The 18,122-nt window shown below is 55.1% G+C and overlaps 1 protein-coding gene across 1 annotated transcript; it reads left to right on the top strand.

Moving 5' to 3' along the window:
* The first annotated feature begins 4,652 nt into the window (after positions 1 to 4,652).
* ITPKA (inositol-trisphosphate 3-kinase A) lies at positions 4,653 to 14,904 on the top strand. The gene is made up of 7 exons (XM_080659380.1): positions 4,653 to 5,275; positions 12,764 to 12,860; positions 12,942 to 13,158; positions 13,279 to 13,483; positions 13,720 to 13,821; positions 14,109 to 14,180; positions 14,291 to 14,904. The coding sequence occupies exons 1-7, from the start codon at positions 4,787 to 4,789 to the stop codon at positions 14,492 to 14,494; spliced, it is 1,386 nt and encodes a 461-aa protein (XP_080515506.1). The 5' UTR covers positions 4,653 to 4,786; the 3' UTR covers positions 14,495 to 14,904.
* The last annotated feature ends 3,218 nt before the right edge of the window (positions 14,905 to 18,122 follow it).

Raw genomic sequence — 18,122 nt, 5'->3', positions numbered from 1 at the left:
GCACGTGCGCGCTCTGGCGTCTCTGGGCGTGGAGCCGGCTGGGCGCGCGCGCCCGCGGCATCCCAGTGTGGGGACAAGGCCTCCGCGTTCAGGAGCGCTCCTGGGGTCACAGTGCCTGTTTTTGCTTCCTAAGACCAATAGGCAGGGCCTCTCAACTGGGGGAGAAAGGATGGAGCACAGCCTTTGACCTGGCCAGCGTTCCTGAATGGGCGGTCTTTTGCTTTGAGGAGATTTGAAGGCCTCTCTAGCAAGAGCGAAGCCTTTAGTGTGTGTGTGTGTGTGTGTGTGTGTGTGTGTGTGTCCCACCCGGTGGTCCATGGACTGTTCGCTGCGCACTGGGGGGTAGAGGTCACGCTGGCAGGCAGAGACATCACAAATTTAATTAGGGGATGCGCCCAGCCCACCCCGCAGTTACAAGATGGGGAGCATGGGGGACAGAAGCCTAATACACCCCGGGCCTTAGAGCAGTTGCCTCCATCCATACCAGCAGCCACATCCCTGACCTCAGATACTCCCTTCACTTGGCCACTGGGAGAGTTTCTGAGAGTTCTGAAGAGAGAGGAGAGAGAAACACAGGAACACAGGCTCCTGGGAGAGATGGGAAACCTTGTTTCTGAAATATGTCAGGAGAGAAAATGTTCTTGTTGCGCATACACAGGCGTGGTGACACATTTTGTTCCTTTTAGAGGAGAGTGATTCAGATGGTGGAGGGTCAGCGAAGGCTGCTAGATCTCTAGCCCTACTAAACTCTAACCTATCCTAGCACCTAATTCCAGAATATTCCCACAAAGTCTCTCAATTATGAGACCAGAGATGGATGGCATGGGGAGGAGGAGAAACCCAGAGGTAAAGAAAAGGGTCTACGGCTGTCAGTTGAAGATAGCCATTCACTCCCTCTGCCCAGGAGGAAGACCTCCAATCCTTCCCCACCCCCAAGTTTCCACTGGGCCCCAGCCAGGCCAGCCCTCCAGCACCCTCTGTAGTATTCTTCAGCAGAGAAGGGCATCTGATTGACCAAAGGTGGGAATTATGTGCATGAAGCCTCTGAAAGACCAGGGTCTCATTGACAGTCCCTTGGAAAGAGTAAATGCAGCCATTTGGCATCTTGGGGTTTGTTTTCCGGTTGGGTCCTTTCTGGTTTCCTTCCTCCACAAGACAATGTAAAATTATACACCACCACTCCCAGGAAGGAGGGAGTCCTCATAGGAGTTACTCATTCCTGTATTCCTTTCACCTAGCACAGTGCCTGGTTCATAGCAGCTGTTCAATGGAAGTTTGTTTGCTCTGTGAGTGACTGAATGAATCACAGGTCTCATCACAGAATATTGGAATCTTGGACTTAGTCCCTTGGAGGATAGATACCAAGCCCCACAGAGCATGTCTGGGAGTTGCTGACTAGAATGAGACCCTGTATCACCTGGTCTAGAGAAACATTTCCTGCCACCCCTTCTGCCCACTCCCAATACACACACACACACACACACACACACACACACACACACACACCATAAAGGCTTCGCTCTCACTAGAGAGGCCTTCAAATCTCCTCAAAGCAACAGATCGCCCATTCAGGAACACTGGCCAGGTCAAAGGCTCTGCTCCATCGTTTCTCCCCCAGTTGAGAGGCCCTGCCTATTGGTCTTAGGAAGCAAAAACTGGCACTGTGCCTGGCAAGGGATGGTGAGCAGTGACCTTGCTTCTGTCACTGGGGCCACTGTGCTGCCCTGGGGTGGGGTAGAGGAGGGGCAGTGCTAAATCAGGTAGGCTGGGGAATAACACCAAGATCCCAGGAACCCCTCACCTCCCAGACCCCATTTCCCAGGCTTCCCCACCTTTTGTGCCCTGGCTGTTACCCCCTAGGAGAGTGTAGCCCTCAGACCAGATAAATTCTGAAGGCCATGGAGAGGCATGAAAACTCAAACACACCAAGTGCAGGCTTCTAGGGTCCAGAAGGATCCTGAATGAGATGCCACAGAAGGAAGACCAGTTCTTCCCTCAGACATGCTTACCGTATTGGTAAGGCAGAGGGACTCTCGTGACCTATCTCAGATCAGCCACCTAATGACCATTAAAACCTTGAAACGTTCTTCTATGCCTCCATTTCCCCCCTTATTTATTTATTTATTTATTTATTTGCAGAACAGAGGCCATTCCTCTATCTACATAGTAATCTGGTTTTCTCTACATCCTTCTACTCACATTCATTTACTCATGACCTCAAGGACTGGGAAAACTGAGGCACGAAGGACAAGATTCCAGGATTTGAAAGGTCATTCTTGGCTCAACTAAGAAGACATGAGAGCCCCTTGACCTTGTCTACAACTATATTGGGACCCACAGGCCCTGCCCCAATATATGCCCTTATGCTTTCTGCCTGTGGTTAGGTAGAAGCAGACTCTTCTTTCATTTGGTAAGGTAGGAACAAAACTACCAGATGTTAATGAAAGATACTGAACACAGCACAGGAATAGCAGTCAGGGGACCTAGTCAAAATACACTCTGGATTTTCCACCAACTGGCTGTGGGACCTTCTATAAGTGCCTTCACCCTTTTGTTACTTCTCCTGTGTTGTGAAGCTAGGCTACATCTAAAGGTCCTTTCCACTCTAAAAGTCTATGAAATTAGTTCTCATTTCAAACCCATTCCCAGGTTTGCCCTTACCTTTCCAGTGAGGGACTCCTGGGCAGGTATGGGCAAAGAGCTCTTCTTTGGCTACGGACCCTTGGGCAAGCGCCTGATACCAGAAGAAAAGAAATTGCCCCTGAGTTTTCTCTTGGCAGCCAGGACAGAGACCCAGTTCCCACCCTGCTTGTTCCTCTAACTGTTCCTCTGGCTGTTACCCCCTAGGAGGGTGTAGCCTTCAGATCTGATTGCCCAGGCATGGACAGGCACAGTGCCTATCTTTCCAATTCTGACAGGTCCTTGCCAGCTCTCCCCATGCTGGGTTTGTCCCCAGTCCCCCTCTGAGGGCAGTCGCTTTCCAGCTCCCACCACAGACCAGGGCAGCTCCAAAGGAGGGAGAGACGTGAGTCCAGGAGACGTGGGTGTTTCAGGGACTTCAAGCTCTAAAGTACACCCCTCAGCCAGACACCCGGGCTCCTCCAGACTTCTGTGCCTCAGAGGGGGTACCCTGTGATTTTCCAGGTTCTCCACGGAGGACTCAGTGTTCAAACTCCTGTATTTTCTTCTTTCTCTCACTTATTTCCTCAGTTTCTCCTCCTTCCTTCCCCTCCCACTCCTGCTTCATCAATTTCTCCAAGATCTTTATTCTTTGCTGAAGGTTCCCATTCTTCCTCTGAGCCCTCCTTTTCTCCCCTCCTCCGGGCCATCCTTGAACCCTGGCTGACTGACGGGAGATACGGAAAGGAAAGCTCCTCCTTTGGGCCATCAGCATCAGGGGCAGTCCTGAAACACTCTCCCCGCACAGCCCCCAACAATCCCTAGGCACCAGGCACCTGATAAGGGATCCTCACTTGTGGCATTTGGGGGAAGACAGCAAATGCTGTGAAATACTGAATTCTACTCAAGCAGCCTTGCAGTTCAACTGACCACTCACATGTGAAGTGGCCAAAGACCCACCACAAAGATGCCACCGATGAGCACATGGCAGTGTATGAAACACTTCACCACCATCAGCAGTCTTCCCAGTTTCACAGCCCAACTCTGTGAGTGGGTGAGGTTTTCCTAATCACATTCAGAGCGAGGTGAACCTGAGATTGGCTATTTCTACCACCCACACTAAAACTATTCTAATGCCTAATCAATGGACACAGACAACAGGGGGGTGGGGCATGAATGGGAGGTGGGGGGTAATGGGGGAATAAGGACACATATGTAATACCTTAATCAATAAAGAAATTAAAAAATAGATAAAATAAAACTATTCTAACGTCTTAGAGATCTCACACCTTCCATTTTATTTTATTCTTACAGCAATCCTGTGATGTGGACAACAACCGTGAGGAGGAGAATCAGCAGTCCAAGGAGAGGAAATGACTTGCTTACAGCCACACAGCGGACTCCAAGCCGCAGACTACAGAAGGAACGGGGAAGAGGGGCTCAGCGCTGACCCCATCAGCCAGCACCAGGTGTGCAGCCCGGGACTCGCCGGACTCGGCCAGGCACGTGGAGAGAGCCAGGCCCCGCCCCCTGGCCCTGTTCTCCGCCTGCCAGGAGTTTGAGGGAAGAAGTCTCGGCTGTTCCTCCTCGGACCATGTTTCCACTTGGGCGCACGCCCTGGGGTGAGGCTTCTTTGCAAAGCCAATGGCCTTGAACTCTGTGCTGAAGGGGCACTGGGCGGAGGGAAACCCGGAGACCAGGGTGGATGGAACGCGGAAAGGAGGCCGCGGGACAGGGTGGGAGAGTGAGAGAAAGACGAGCTCCTCCTTGCGGGGTCAGGGATCTGGAAGCCGCTGGGAGGAATCCTCTCCAGAGCGAAGCCAGGGAAGGCAGGAGCACTTGGAGGTGCAGCGGCCCCTCCCGCCTCCTCCAGGACGGGCAGAGAGAGGCCGCGAGAGCCAGGCCCTGATTTTTTGGCCAGGACGTCTGTGCTTCCCAGACAACCGGAGCCGCGACAGGGAGACTTCTCTGCCGGCCAAGGGCCCTTGGAGGCCCGCGCTTTCTCTGAAAGTGAAAGAAGTGGGCGGGGGGCGCGGCCGAGGCGGGGCCCAGGCGGGCGGCGGCGCAGGCTCCGCCTCGGGGCAGACTCCCGCCCGGGGCGCCAAGCGTCTCCAGTCCCCGCCGCGTCGCGGGCTGGTGGGCTCCGCTGCGGATCTTGTGCAGGGAAATGACCCTGCCCGGGGGCCCGACGGGCATGGCAAGGCCGGGAGGCGGGGGGCCCTGCAGCCCCGGGCTGGAGCGGGCCCCGCGCCGGAGTGTCGGGGAGCTGCGCCTGCTTTTCGAGGCGCGCTGCGCCGCGGTCGCTGCCGCCGCCGCCGCAGGGGAGCCCCGGGCCCGCGGGGCCAAACGGCGTGGGGGACAAGTCCCCAACGGGCTTCCGAGAGCTCCCCCGGCCCCAGTGATCCCGCAGCTGACTGTGACCGCCGAGGAGCCAGATGTCCCCCCGGCCAGCCCCGGGCCGCCCGAGCCAGAGGGCGGCTGGCTCCCGGCCGTGGGCTCCTCGCACCTGCAGCAGCCGCGCCGCCTCTCCACCTCGTCGCTTTCCTCCACTGGCTCCTCGTCGCTGCCGGAGGACTCGGAGGACGATCTGCTGAGCGACAGCGAGAGCCGGAGCCGCGGCAACGTGCAGCTGGAAGCGGGCGAGGACGTGGGTCAGGTACGGGCCGCGGGGGCGGGGCCGGGGGCCGGGCGCGGGGGACCCAGCTCCGAGCTCTCTGAGGTCCGACTCCGGCCCCAAGGTCCCTCCGCCCAGGGCCGGGTTCTCACTGCCCAGGGGGCTTAGGGGCCGGAGGGAGGCCTCTGGCGGACCCCCCGCCTTGGCAATTTTTACCCCTTTTCCACGGGAGGTTCGCGGGCCGGGCCCTGGGGCGTCTAAGAAGGCGAGTGAGGAGGAGTCTGCGCCCGGCCTCGGGGACTGGGTGGGGTGGGGAGCGGGGAGCGTGACCTGCCGGCTGCGAGGTGGGACTTGAGAGATCGGAGGGGTTGGCTTGCCCCGCGAACTCTCGGGGAGAGAGGGCCGCACGAGTCACTCAATCTCGCCGCCCCCTCTCCCGCGCCGCGGCCCCACCCCCGCCGTTGCCACGGTTTCCCTCTCCTGAGTGGGAGTGGAGCGGCGCTCCAGGCTCAGCTCGGGAACCGCCGCCGTCTGCTCCCGGCGCCCGCACAAGGCGTGGACGCGGGGAAGGAGGAGCGCAGGGCTGGGAGCTCTGGCAGACTGCGGAACGCCGCCCTCCCCGGCTCACTGCTACTAATTACGGCCGAGGGGGGGTAAACTGAGGCCGAAAGGGCGTGATGGGCCTGTTAGTCGCCGCCTCTCATGTCAGAGGCCTGGTTTGACCCTCGAATAATCCAGGCCAGGGTGCGGTGAAGTCATTCCGGGTGCCTGCCCCTTAGGGGTGTGCCGCGCCCAGAAGAGCCCCTTGTTTAAACGAAGGCCAAATACTTTAAATAACTCACGGCCAGTGCTAAGGAGTTGCTCTAGAATCTAGATCCACGCTATACAAGTGTCCCTGGAGCTGAGGGAGAGGCGAAGGGCGCCCCGCGGGCTCTGGTGGCTCCTGGCCTTCCCAGAAGGGCGGTGTGAGCCGCGGACGCGCCCGGGCTGCTGAACCCAAGCTCCGCCGCGCGCTCGGATTGGAAGAGGCGGGGAGACACTTTAACGACCTGCATTGGATCCGTGACTCGGTTACCCCCTGAGACTTACATTTCCCAGAGGGCGGCATGGTTTGTGACACAAAATAAAAAATAAGTCTCATAGAATAGGAACAACCCGCTGCCGGGTAGGTGCGGGGAGTCCCTCTCCTCTCCCGGGAGTAAGGGGGCCCCTGACCCAGGATAGTTCCTAGCGCAACCCTGGCCCAAGTAGGGAGGCGGGGCCGCCGAGGGGTTCCCAAGGAGGTGGACTGTGGGGCAGTGAGCGGTCTCCTCCCTCCCTGCCTCCTCGGAAACACGGAGCAGCAGTTCTGGGCCCACGGCTCCCCCGCTCAATCTATGACAGCTGAGAGGCGGGCCCAGGAGGGAGGGCCCACGAGGGCAGCCCCCGGGTTCTCTCTAACGTCCGTGGGCGGAGGAGGTCCGGCGGCCCAAGCCCGGGAGCACCGTCGGCAGCTCGGCCGCGGTCAGCACTCCGGGAGCGGTCGCAGCTGCGCCCTGGGTGTCTCTGGCCGGGCTCTCCCCCACCCTGGGCCTCGCCGTCCCCGAACGGAGCTGCAGCAGATGGCCTCTCGAAGGCCCTTCCAGCTCCAAGGCTGCGTCTCTCGGGCCTTCCCAACCCCCAGCCCGCCGGGGCCTCCCCGAAGGCAAACAGCCACGGCGGCGGCAGATAAGCCAGGAACTGTTGACAGAGGCCTCCTGCGTCCGCGTGGAAGGGCCCGGCTCGGACTTTGCCTCGCGGCCGGTCGGGAGCGGCACAGCGCGCCCGCCAGGCTGCCTTTAGGGCTTCCCCAGGCAGGAAGCGGAGCCCACGAGCTGGCTGGTCTTAAGGATGCACCGGGGAGAAGGGCTCTGTGGCAGAGCTTAGGAGCTCCCGGGCGCCAGCCCCTTGCAGTCAGGCCTGGGCAGATAACCGGAGTAGCCAGAGCAGAAGGAGGCCTGGGGAGACTCTGCCTTGCCTCTGCCTGGCACATGCGTCCTTCCCCTTCTCCTCCTAGGATCCCCCAACAGCCTTCCAAGAGCCCGGAGCCTTGCTCCCCGCAGGGTAGTTGGGGCTGGACAGCTTCCCTCCCTCCCTGGGCCTTTCCTCCGGTATAGGGAAAAGTCATGGGCAGGGAAACCTATACAGGCGAGGGAAGGGGGAGTTAGGGGCCTACCCCCAAGGGCAGCTGCCTGAGTGTCTGTATTCTTAGGCCTTCCCTGTCTCTTAACACAATGTTGGGGTGTTGCTCTAGCAGAAGAGAGGATGTTTGGCTCCTGTTCATTTGTTTCTCTTCTCTCGGTGCTCCAGGATTGGTAAGGAGACCTGGATGCCATCCTGTCCTGGACCCAGAACTCCCACACTTCACTTTTCTACTAATTATAGAGCAGAATTTAGGTTAACTGACTTCCTTTTTATAAAGTAAATGCCCTGGGGAAGGTGAAGTCGTGGGTCACTTATACCTTAGTGCAAATGATTTTATAAATTTAAACTGATTGCTTTCACCACCACCACCATTACCACCACCACAGGGAGTGCTATTTGATAGGGCAGTGGCAATATGGGGAGGGGGTTGGGCTGGTAGAGAGCTTCAGCCCATGACTGAATGGCTGGAGGCAGGGAGTGGGAGGCAGGGAGTATGGGGATGAGTACCAAAGGCAGAGCAAAGGGTCCATTCTGGCAGAAGATACACTGAGTACCTGATATGACATAAGAAGCAGGAATCCTCCAGGCTTCCAAACAGAGCTTAGATAAAGGCCAGTTAGAGGCTTGAGTCTAGCAAAGCCCTGCCCAGAGAGAGATGCTCCTAGTCCAGCTCCAGGAGTGAGGAATTGTCAGAGGGTCCTCCTGTGACTTCGTTAAAGACACATGGGTCAGCTCTCATGGGCTTTTTGCCCCAAGATGAGTTTGTTTCCCAGTCTTCTGTGGGGAGTAGACTGGGCCAGAGGATGGTGCTTTGGCCCTCTTTGCAGGTAGATTTCACTTTGTAACATAATAAATCTGCTTTCTGAGATACATACAATAAAAGCCTAACCTGCTAAAAAATATCTTCCCTGCTGTTGTTCATTTGCCAAATCATCACCCAACCACCAAAGAATGTTTCACATGCATCTTTTTAAAAATATATATTTTATTGATTTTTTACAGAGAGGAAGGGAGAGGGATGGAGAGTTAGAAACATCGATGAGAGAGAAACACTGATCAGCTGCCTCCTGCACACCCTCTACTGGGGATGTGCCCGCAACCAAGGTACATGCCCTTGACTGGAACGGAACCTGAGACCCTTGAGTCCACAGGCCAACGCTCTATTCACTGAGCCAAACCGGTTAGGGCTCACATGCATCTTTTAAAAAATATATTTATATTGATTTCAGAGAGGAAGGGAAAGGGAGAGATAGAAACATCAATGATGAGAGAGAATGGGGCTCAAGCCCACAAACTGGCATGTGCCCTGACTGGGAGTCAACCCTGTGACCTCTTGGTTCATATGTTGGTGCTCAACCACTGAGCCATGCCAGCAGGGCAGGATATGTTTTTAGTGATTTTTTGAGAGAGAGAGAGAGAGAGAGAGAGAGAGAGAGAGAGAGAGAGAGAGAGAGAGAGAGAGAGAGAGAGATGGATGTGAGAAAGAAACACTGACAGGTTGCCTCCTGTATGCACCCTGACTGGAGATCAAACCCACAACCTTTTAGTGTATGTGATGATGCTACAACCAACTGAGCCACCTGGCCAGGACGGACATATGCATCTTTATATGCATTATACCCTAGGGGGGGTACCAGGTAGTTCCTTAAGATGGAAGATGGCAATGAGTTCCATGACACTTGTATCAACTCCTTCCATGTTTGAACAAATCCATTACTGGCAGGGGAGCTAGATTCTGTCATACCACCTCAGGAGGTAGCTGGGAGGGCTCAGATGACATAATAGGTATGAAAGCCCTTTGTAACCTGCATGACTAGAACCAGCCTTTGTCTTTGCTGCTCTCAGCTGACATGATCCTCTCAAAATGGTGGTGGTAAGGGTAGATGATGCCCCAATTTTACATCATCTTGGGAGCAGGTTGATTTTGTGTTATCGCATATCAATCAACTGGCAGTAGTCCTGAACTGCAGGTGCTAAATACTCTTCTACCAGGTCTACCTCTATCTAACTTCAGCCCCACTCACTGCTCCCACATGATTGCAGAAGAAAGAATAATGCAGTTCTCCCATCTCATTTGACCCAAGGCTGATTCCCTCTTCTATTGGAGCGGCTACAGAAATAGTTGTATCCTCTGATTAACTCCATTCTGGTCCCACTGTCCCCCACAGTCTGCCAGTAGGCCCCTAAAGCTGCCTCAAGCCCCACAAGTAACCTCATTCCTTTGGATGAAGGTATCCAGCCAACAGAGAGGGGTCTCCTGGCAGATCTCAGTGTTTCCCCAGTGATCAAAACACACCACTTTGTGGTTTGCAAATTGCTTCACCTAGTACACAGCTCTTTCTAGTGTGTAGGTCCCATTTCCCCCAAAGGAAATCGGGGTGGTAGCATGGACTTTGGAACCTGCTGGGGCAATTGGAACATAGGGAAGGGGTTGGGCTGGTAGATAGCTTAAACCAGGGACTGGGAGGCTGAAGGCAGAAAGTGAGGGCATGGCTTGAGGTTTCCCCAAATCATCTGCTATCCCTGTATGCCATATCACTCCTCACCAGTTAGCAAGACCCAGGGCACCCTTGGTCCTCATCTGGATCTAGAAACCTGAGCTTTGAAAATGCAATACAGAGCTGAGGGTCTGTTATCTTCGATGAAACTGAGAGGGGAATGTGGGTTTTGATGAACCTCCTGCCTCATGACCACTGCTTCTGGCCTCCACCCAATCCTGAGAGCATCTCATACTCTGGACCTTTCCTCAATTTGAGCCTCAATTTCTTCCTATAAAATAGCAATACTGCCACCACCTCATGCACTTGCTGTCCTTGTGCATCATTATCATGATTCTCAAACTGAGAGTGGGAGAAGAGGGTATAGGGTGGTGCCGCTGAATACACATGGCACATACATCTTCCTGGAATTTTATTTGAAGATTTGGAGGTGGGAGAGTTTATAATAAAACTTGGATTGTTATGCAGCATAATGTAAGCCTTGTAGGTATTTAAAGAGTGAACAAGGAGTTTTGAAAGAGCTGTCATGCTTCTAGTGGGTTGCTTCTGGCTACACCCCTGGATCCCTGGGGATTGGACACGTGATCACACCCCAATATGCCATGTAGGGACTGCAGTAAGAAAGCAGTAGCAATGCTGTCCTGTGGAGGTTGAGAAGGGCCTGGCATACAGTAGGCGGTCAGTAAATGGTGGCTTGTGTTATGGCAGCAGCTATATCTTCCCAGAGGAAACAGGCTCACACAGATGAAGTTCTCGCTTGGACTCAGCTAGACCATGACAGAGCCAGGACTGGAACCAACTCCTGACTCCCCATCCAGTGCTCTGCCACTAACCCCCATCTCCTCCACATAGGAAAGGGCTTAATAGTCAGCAGCCTCCCCCTACTTAGACCACTACCCCAGTTCTCCCTCTCCCTCTGAGAACTCTCTCTAGTCAGGGAGGCTGGATTCCTGGGTTCCAGTCCTGTGGGAGCACACATGTGTAACTCATCTAAAAGCAGGCACCCCTGGGAGGAGGCAGCAGACACACCGTTTGGATGAGCAAACCTGTGCGCCACAAACCTATAGACATAGGAATGATGGGTTTTGGGTGGGAAGAGGAAAGGTCCAGAGTATGAGATGCTCTCAGGATTGGGTGGAGGCCAGAAGCAGTGGTCATGAGGCAGGAGGTTCATCAAAACCCACATTCCCCTCTCAGTTTCATCGAAGATAACAGACCCTCAGCTCTGTATTGCATTTTCAAAGCTCAGGTTTCTAGGTCCAGATGAGGACCAAGGGTGCCCTGGGTCTTGCTAACTGGTGAGGAGTGATATGGCATCCAGGGATAGCAGATGATTTGGGGAAACCTCAAGCCATTATTTCTTTAGACCCAGCCAGGCTGGCCTTCCTGCCCTGGGCCTTTGTCAAGATTTGTTTCTGTGATTGTCTCCCTAAATGAGAGGAACCTATGGTCCCAAAGTGAATGAACCAACAATCCATATTTTGAGTGTGCTCTCTCCTTCCTCCTCCTCTTCCCCCACAGGCAGCGTGCATCTCCTAAACTCTAAGGGACCCATGACACTTGCAACCAGGGAAGTAATGGGCAGCAGCATCTCATCAGGGACTAATGCCCTGAACCTGTCCCCAAGGTGCCCTTTTCTCTGACTCTCAAGTGAGCTGACAGCAGCTCCATCTTGGCTCACTTTTTCGTCATAACATTGCTAGTGAACCAAAGCAGCCGCTTTCCTGTTGCTCCTTCTATCTGTCCTAGGCCCTTCCTTGTTTCACTGTCCCCAGCTTTAATAAACATATTCTCAAAATAAGTTTAAAAAGCAATCCAGTCCAGCTCAGTGGTTGTGCATCAACCTATGAACCAGGAGGTCACGGTGTGATTCCAGGGAACATGCCTGGATTGCGGGCTTCATCCCCAGTAGGGGGCGTGCAGGAGGCAGCAGATCAATGATTTTCATCATTAATGTTTCCATCTCTCCCTCTCCCTTCTTCTCTGAAATCAATAAAAATATATTTTAAAAAACAATCCATATTTGTCCAGCTTCTACTTCATGCCAAGAAATGAGGCTAAGGGAGAAAGAGCCAGTCACTTTCAAGCCTCATTTACCACTCACAACACAGTGACATCAGTTATTTCCCCATTTTACAGATGAAGAAACTGATGCTCAAAGGCTTGTTTCTCAGGCCCCCAAATATCCTGACACACTGGTAGAAATGCAAGTTTTTTGTCCTACCCCAAACTTACTCAGAATTTTCCTGTAGTAAACCCAAGAACCTGCATTTTTTAACAAGGGTGGTCATCAGTTGATTCTCATGCTCACAAAAACCTCCGACAGCCCTGGCCGGCTTGGCTCAGTGGATGGAGCATCGGCCTGCGGACTGAAGGGCCCGGGGTTCGATGCCAGCCAAGGGCACATGCCTGGGTTGCGGGCTCGATCCCCAGTGGGGGGCGTGCAGGAGGCAGCCGATCAATGATTCTCTCTCATCATTGATGTCTCTCTCTCTCTCTCTCCTTCTCCCTTCCTCTCTGAAGTCAATAAAGAAATATATTTTTAAAAAAAAACACAAACCGACAGAGCAGTTTAATAACCTGCCCACACAGCTTTTGAGGGGCAGAACTGTAGTACAGACCTGAGCCTTCTGACGCTAAGTCCAGGGCTCTTTTCAGCACATTTGAGAAGCTGGATATCTATCACCACCCTGTGTGTCTCAATGTCCACCACATAGGCGCACAATAATGTTTCCTGAACAAATGAATGAATCGCGGGACCCTAGCTGCTTGCGATGGGGCGGGCCTGGCTGAGTCCCTGTCCTGAGGAGGGAGGGCTTATGCATTGATGAGATGCTGGACCTGCGGGCTCCGACCGTGTTGCTTTCAGAAAAGCCACTGGCAGAAGATCCGGACCATGGTGAATATGCCCGTCATAAGCCCTTTCAAGAGGCGCTACGCCTGGGTGCAGCTGGCTGGGCACACCGGTGAGCACGGCAGGCGCGGGTAGGGAGGGTGAGTACTGCGGAGGGAGGGACTAGGCAGCGTTAACCGGTGCCCATCTGCAGGGAGTTTCAAGGCGGCGGGCACCAGCGGGCTGATCCTGAAGCGCAGCTCCGAGCCGGAGCGTTACTGCCTGGCGCGGCTGATGGCCGACGCGCTGCGCGGTTGCGTGCCTGCCTTCCATGGCGTGGTGGAGCGCGATGGCGAGAGCTACCTGCAGTTGCAGGACCTGCTCGACGGCTTCGATGGACCCTGCGTACTTGACTGCAAGATGGGCATCAGGTACGTGAGCTCTGCCGGGCCGCGCGGGAACCATGGGGCGGGGGGCGCGGGGCGGTGCTCGGCCGGTCCGGGGGCGAGTCCGCTCAAGCCCCGCCGCTGCCTCCGCCTCCGCCTCGGCAGGACTTACCTGGAAGAGGAGCTGACCAAAGCCCGCGAACGACCCAAGTTGCGGAAGGACATGTACAAGAAGATGCTGGCTGTGGACCCGGAGGCGCCCACGGAGGAGGAGCACGCGCAGCGCGCTGTCACCAAGCCGCGCTACATGCAGTGGCGGGAAGGCATCAGCTCCAGCACCACGCTCGGCTTCCGCATCGAGGGTATCAAGGTGGGCCAGGCTCGCTTTGCTTTGCACAGCCCCGCCGCTCCTCCCCCCCAGCCCCACACCGCGGTGTCAGACCTCCAAGTCGGCCCCCACCCCTCTGAATAAGCACCCTCCGGCGGCGGTCTCGCTGATTCCCGGAGAAGTGTCTTCCGACGTCCAGGGAGATCCCGCTGCTCTAACTGATCCTCTCCCCTCTGGCGGGTACGGGCCCCTGACACTTCCTGTCCCACCTCCTTAAGAAAGCCGACGGATCCTGCAGCACAGACTTCAAGACCACGCGAAGCCGGGAGCAGGTGATTCGAGTCTTCCGGGAATTTGTGCAAGGGGATGCGGAAGTGCTGGTGAGTGCCGCATCCTAGCATCCTGAGCTGTTGGGGCGCCTGAAACCGAGGGTTGCCCCCAGACCATCCTGTCTAGTGCCCTCGCCTATGTGACCCCTATCGTAGCATTTTATCACATTGTGTTGTAATTTTTACGTTTCTTCCCTTCTGTTCTGCGCGCCACGTGAGGGCCTGTTATTCCTCCACGGTATTTACCAAGCAGAGCATGAGTCGTGACCCCTAATGTTAGCAGAAGCTCAGTCAGTGTTTCGTTAATTTGCCCTCCTCTCCTATCCTACCCTGTCCAGAGGAGGTATTTGAACCGCCTGCAGCAGATCCGGGACACCTTGGAGGTCTCTGAGTTCTTTAGGAGGCATGAGGTAAGAGGGGGAGGGTCAGGTTCCTGGTCTGTGGTCTGTGAGGGCTGCGCGGGCAGAGGGCGGGGGCTTCCCCAGGAAGGGCCGTGGTCTGATCTGGTGGGTTTTGGCAGGTGATCGGCAGCTCCCTGCTTTTCGTACATGATCACTGCCACCGCGCGGGTGTGTGGCTCATCGACTTCGGCAAGACCACGCCCCTCCCTGACGGCCAGACCCTGGACCATCGGAGGCCCTGGGAGGAGGGCAACCGCGAGGACGGCTATTTGCTGGGGCTGGACAATCTCATTAGCATCCTGGCCAGCCTGGCCGAGAGATGAGGCTAGGCCCCGGTCCCCGAGCAGACCCGCTGGTCTCCTAAATGGACCTGCAGCTTTGTTCCCGCTGTGCATGCTGGGAAAAGACAAACCCAGAGGTTGGGGTGGTTCATAGGGTCCTGTAGGACCAGGTGCCAACCACTGTGGGACGCACTGCACGCACCAAGGCTGTTCCCTATACAAACCCAAGCGGTCCCAGAGCCGATGACACTAATTTAGGGGGTGGGGGTAGACTGTGACAATGGGCATCTTCCTGAGTCCAGTTATTCTGAGGGGGCGCTGTACTTCTCCAGAGAGGTGAGATAATGAATTTTACTTCACAGGCACTAGATCTATTGATCTATCCTCCCCACACTACAATGGACTACCCACCCCAATAAAACTCAAAGACACCAGCTTTGGTGACTCAGACTTTATCTCCTCCCCGTTCTGGTCCCCTCTTTCTCAGTTCCCAGGCATCTCTAATGTCCACTCAGATCACTGGAGGATATGAAAAGAGTTCTTTTTTAAAAAGAAAATGTATTGATTGATTTGAGAGAGAGTGAGGAGGAGGAGGTTGAGGAGGAGGAGAGGGAGAGAGAGAGATTGTTTGTTGTTCCACCCATCCATTCATTGGTTGCTTCCGTGTATGTGCCCTGACCAGAATCCAACCGGTAATCTTGGTGCATCAGGATGACTCCAACCAGCTGAGCCACACTGGCCAGAGTGAGAAGAGCTCTTTATTAGAGTTATCTGTAGGGTTGTGGACTGCCCAGATGAAGGATACTCATAGGGGGAGGGCAGTCCAGCAAAGGCTTCCTGAAGGAGGCAATTTCTTTTTTTTAAAAAAAATATATTTTATTGATTTTTTACAGAGAGGAAGGGAGAGGGATAGAAAGTCAGAAACATCGATGAGAGAGAAACATCTATCAGCCGCCTCCTGCACAGCCCCTACTGGGGATGTGCCCGCAACCAGGTACATGCCCTTGACCAGAATCAAACCTGGGACCTTTCAGTCCGCAGGCCTACGCTCTATCCACTGAGCCAAACCGGTTTCGGCTGCAGGAGGCAATTTCAACTGGCCACCCACATCTGGGGAAAGGGGGTTGGCCTCTGCTCTGGTCCCAAAGTTCAAAGTTTGGGAGTGGCTAGGCTCTTCCCCAGGAGGCCTGGGTCTGGTTTCCAGGATGGAAAGTCCAGTGGTGCAGGCCAACCTTGAGACAGGCCCAAACATGCAGTACAAACTGGGGTGGAGGTGGGGGAGCGGCTACTGGAATAACAAGCCACCTAGAAGCCTGGGGAGGAGTGCAGGGAGGAGCCACTGCTAGCATCAATGCCTTTGTCCTCACCCTCAGGGCCCCTGGGGCCCAGCAGCTATAGATGGGATTCCAAGGGTTCCAAGGTTGGAGTCCTCTGGAATTGGGGGGCTTGAGGCCAGAGGGCAGCCAGCTCCCTTCCCAGCTCTTGAAGTTCTTCAGACTCAGTTCCTGGGCCTGTGGGGACCTTAGATCCTCCAGAGACCTGCTCCTCAGCCCAGCAGCCCTTTCTCTTCCTGGGCCCTAGCTCCAGTGGCAGAGGTGAATTCAGCACATCAGGGTAAGGGAGCAGTGGGCCAGTGTTGTTTTACGGCCTCCCTCCTGACCCCCAAGACAGGATGGTCAGGGCAGGTCACGGACACACCTGAGTCCAGTATTGAAGATGCTCCAAGATGCTGGCAAAACTAGGGCGGAGTTCAAGCTGGTGCTGCCAACACTGGGTCATGATAGGATACCTGGGGAGAAGTAGGAGTTTGTGCTCAACCACGGCTGTGAAGGACCCCCTTCCGGGGCAACACTCTATACCAGCCTTGGGCAAACTACGGCCCGTGGGCCGGATCCGGCTGTTCTATCCAGTTCTCTTGCTCTCCCCTCCGCTCCTTTACTTTGAATTTATATTGGTTCACACAAACACTCCATCCATGCTTTTGTTCCGGCCCTCCGGTCCAGTTTAAGAACCCATTGTGGCCCTCGAGTCAAAAGGTTTGCCCACCCCTGCTCTATACTCTCAGAGGCCCTAGACAGCCCCTGGGAAGGGCTGGCCATCAGTCCAACTCTGGCCATGAAATCCTACACCTCCTGGTTGGTGCCCAGGGTAGGGCCTATAGCTCAGTGAGAAAATCTCCCAGAGCAGTACCCCAAAAGATCTGCATTATGAGTGGGGGGAACCTAATGAAGCCCATCAGGCACAGCCTCCCTTTCCCTCACATGAGGTGGCCCAAGGCAGGGGAGGGGAGGGGAGGGTGTGGTATCACCAAGAGACTATCTTGGATGTGAAGATGCCCTCCAGGAAGGCGTCTGGGGCATCTACTTGACTGGCAGTAGAGCCTGGCAACCCTTTAGGTAATAACTGCCTCCATTGGAGGGAGGAGGGGAGTGATGAGTTATTCAAATCACAGGGGGCTGCTGGGAAACTCCCTTGAAGCAGCAGCCTTCCCCACCTCCCCAGGCCCCACACTTGTAGATATCTCTAGCCATCCAGAAGTCCCCCATCTTGGCCACTCAGCTGGGCCCACTGCAGCTCAGTAGACAGTTCCTGGCAGCAATGTCCATGCAGAGTTGGGAGGACTGCCAGAACTCAGAGTCTCTTGCTCTGATCTACTTTCATAAAAGTTATGTGGAAAGTCTCTTTCTTGGGCTAAGGGATCCCATGAACCAGTATGACTCCTGACCTGCCAGTCAAGTGGATGCCCCAAGAGGAAGATTTTCCTTCAGGTAGTGGTAGCCCTGGGCTATGTCCTGGGCCAGCTGGAGCAGGTCCTGCATGGCCAGAGGTGATGGCTGGCCCTGGATTGGGCAGAGGGTGCATTTGCCCATGAAGGTTTTGGCATACATGGACAGGGTCTTTCGAGGGACCTGGAGGGCTGGGAGAAGGATCTTAGCAGGTGTGGCGGGGCTGCGCCTCAGGAAACTTCATGTCCCCTCCAGACATCAACTCCAGCAGAATTAGGTGAGGGCCAGCCTGGAGGCTGAGCTCCACACAGTGCACAATGTTCTGATGGCTGAACTTGCTGGGCTGGTGGTACACATATCCCATCACCAGCAGGGAGAGAAACCACGCTTTAGGCTTCACAAAACTGGAGGGGACCTCAGTGTCCCTAGACTTGCTACCTCTTAGCCCCATGGTGAAGAGAGGCTACTCCTGCAGATTCTGGGTGCCTTCCCCACAACTTCCACATGGCCTCTGGCCCCAGGTGCACCGCCATGAGGAAATCCAGCTAGTCCTGAGGAGAGCAGAGTTCGGGCAGTCTAGGGAGGAAAAGGGCACCGAGCTCCTGTGTTCCCCAGACACCAGGAGAGTGGGTTGACCCTAGCATCAGCAATTGTTTTTCTCTCCTTGGAACCCTGCTCTCCTAACTCCAGCCAGAAGCCCCACCCCCTCTCACCTTGATAGCCACCTGCACGGCCTGGGGTCTCTGGGAAGGCCATAACCAGTCCCTCATAGACCTCTCCAAAGGCATAATGGCCCAGGGCTCTGCATGGAGACAGGTTAGAAGGGAGTGGGTAGCTGAGCCTGAGGAAGGGTTCTAGAGAGTCTAATGTCTCTTTACCTCCCTTCTCCACCCTCCTTTGCCCAGCTGGCCTGGGGGGTCTGGGCTTTCTCTACAACATGGCAT

This window comes from Plecotus auritus, assembly GCF_963455305.1.
Source record: "Plecotus auritus genome assembly, chromosome: 1".
NCBI classification, from domain to species: domain Eukaryota; kingdom Metazoa; phylum Chordata; class Mammalia; order Chiroptera; family Vespertilionidae; genus Plecotus; species Plecotus auritus.
The sequence above is the reverse complement of the archived record's forward strand: the minus strand, read 5'-3'. Positions and strand labels throughout refer to the sequence as shown.

What these genes read in the sequence shown, in the direction of transcription:
- ITPKA (XM_080659380.1), top strand. Translation starts at nt 4,787, where the DNA reads ATGACCCTGCCCGGGGGCCCGACGGGCATGGCAAGGCCGGGAGGCGGG. An exon ending in AAGGGGATGCGGAAGTGCTG is followed by an intron (nt 13,822 to 14,108) that starts GTGAGTGCCGCA and finishes TACCCTGTCCAG; the next exon opens with AGGAGGTATTTGAACCGCCT. An exon ending in AGTTCTTTAGGAGGCATGAG is followed by an intron (nt 14,181 to 14,290) that starts GTAAGAGGGGGA and finishes GGGTTTTGGCAG; the next exon opens with GTGATCGGCAGCTCCCTGCT.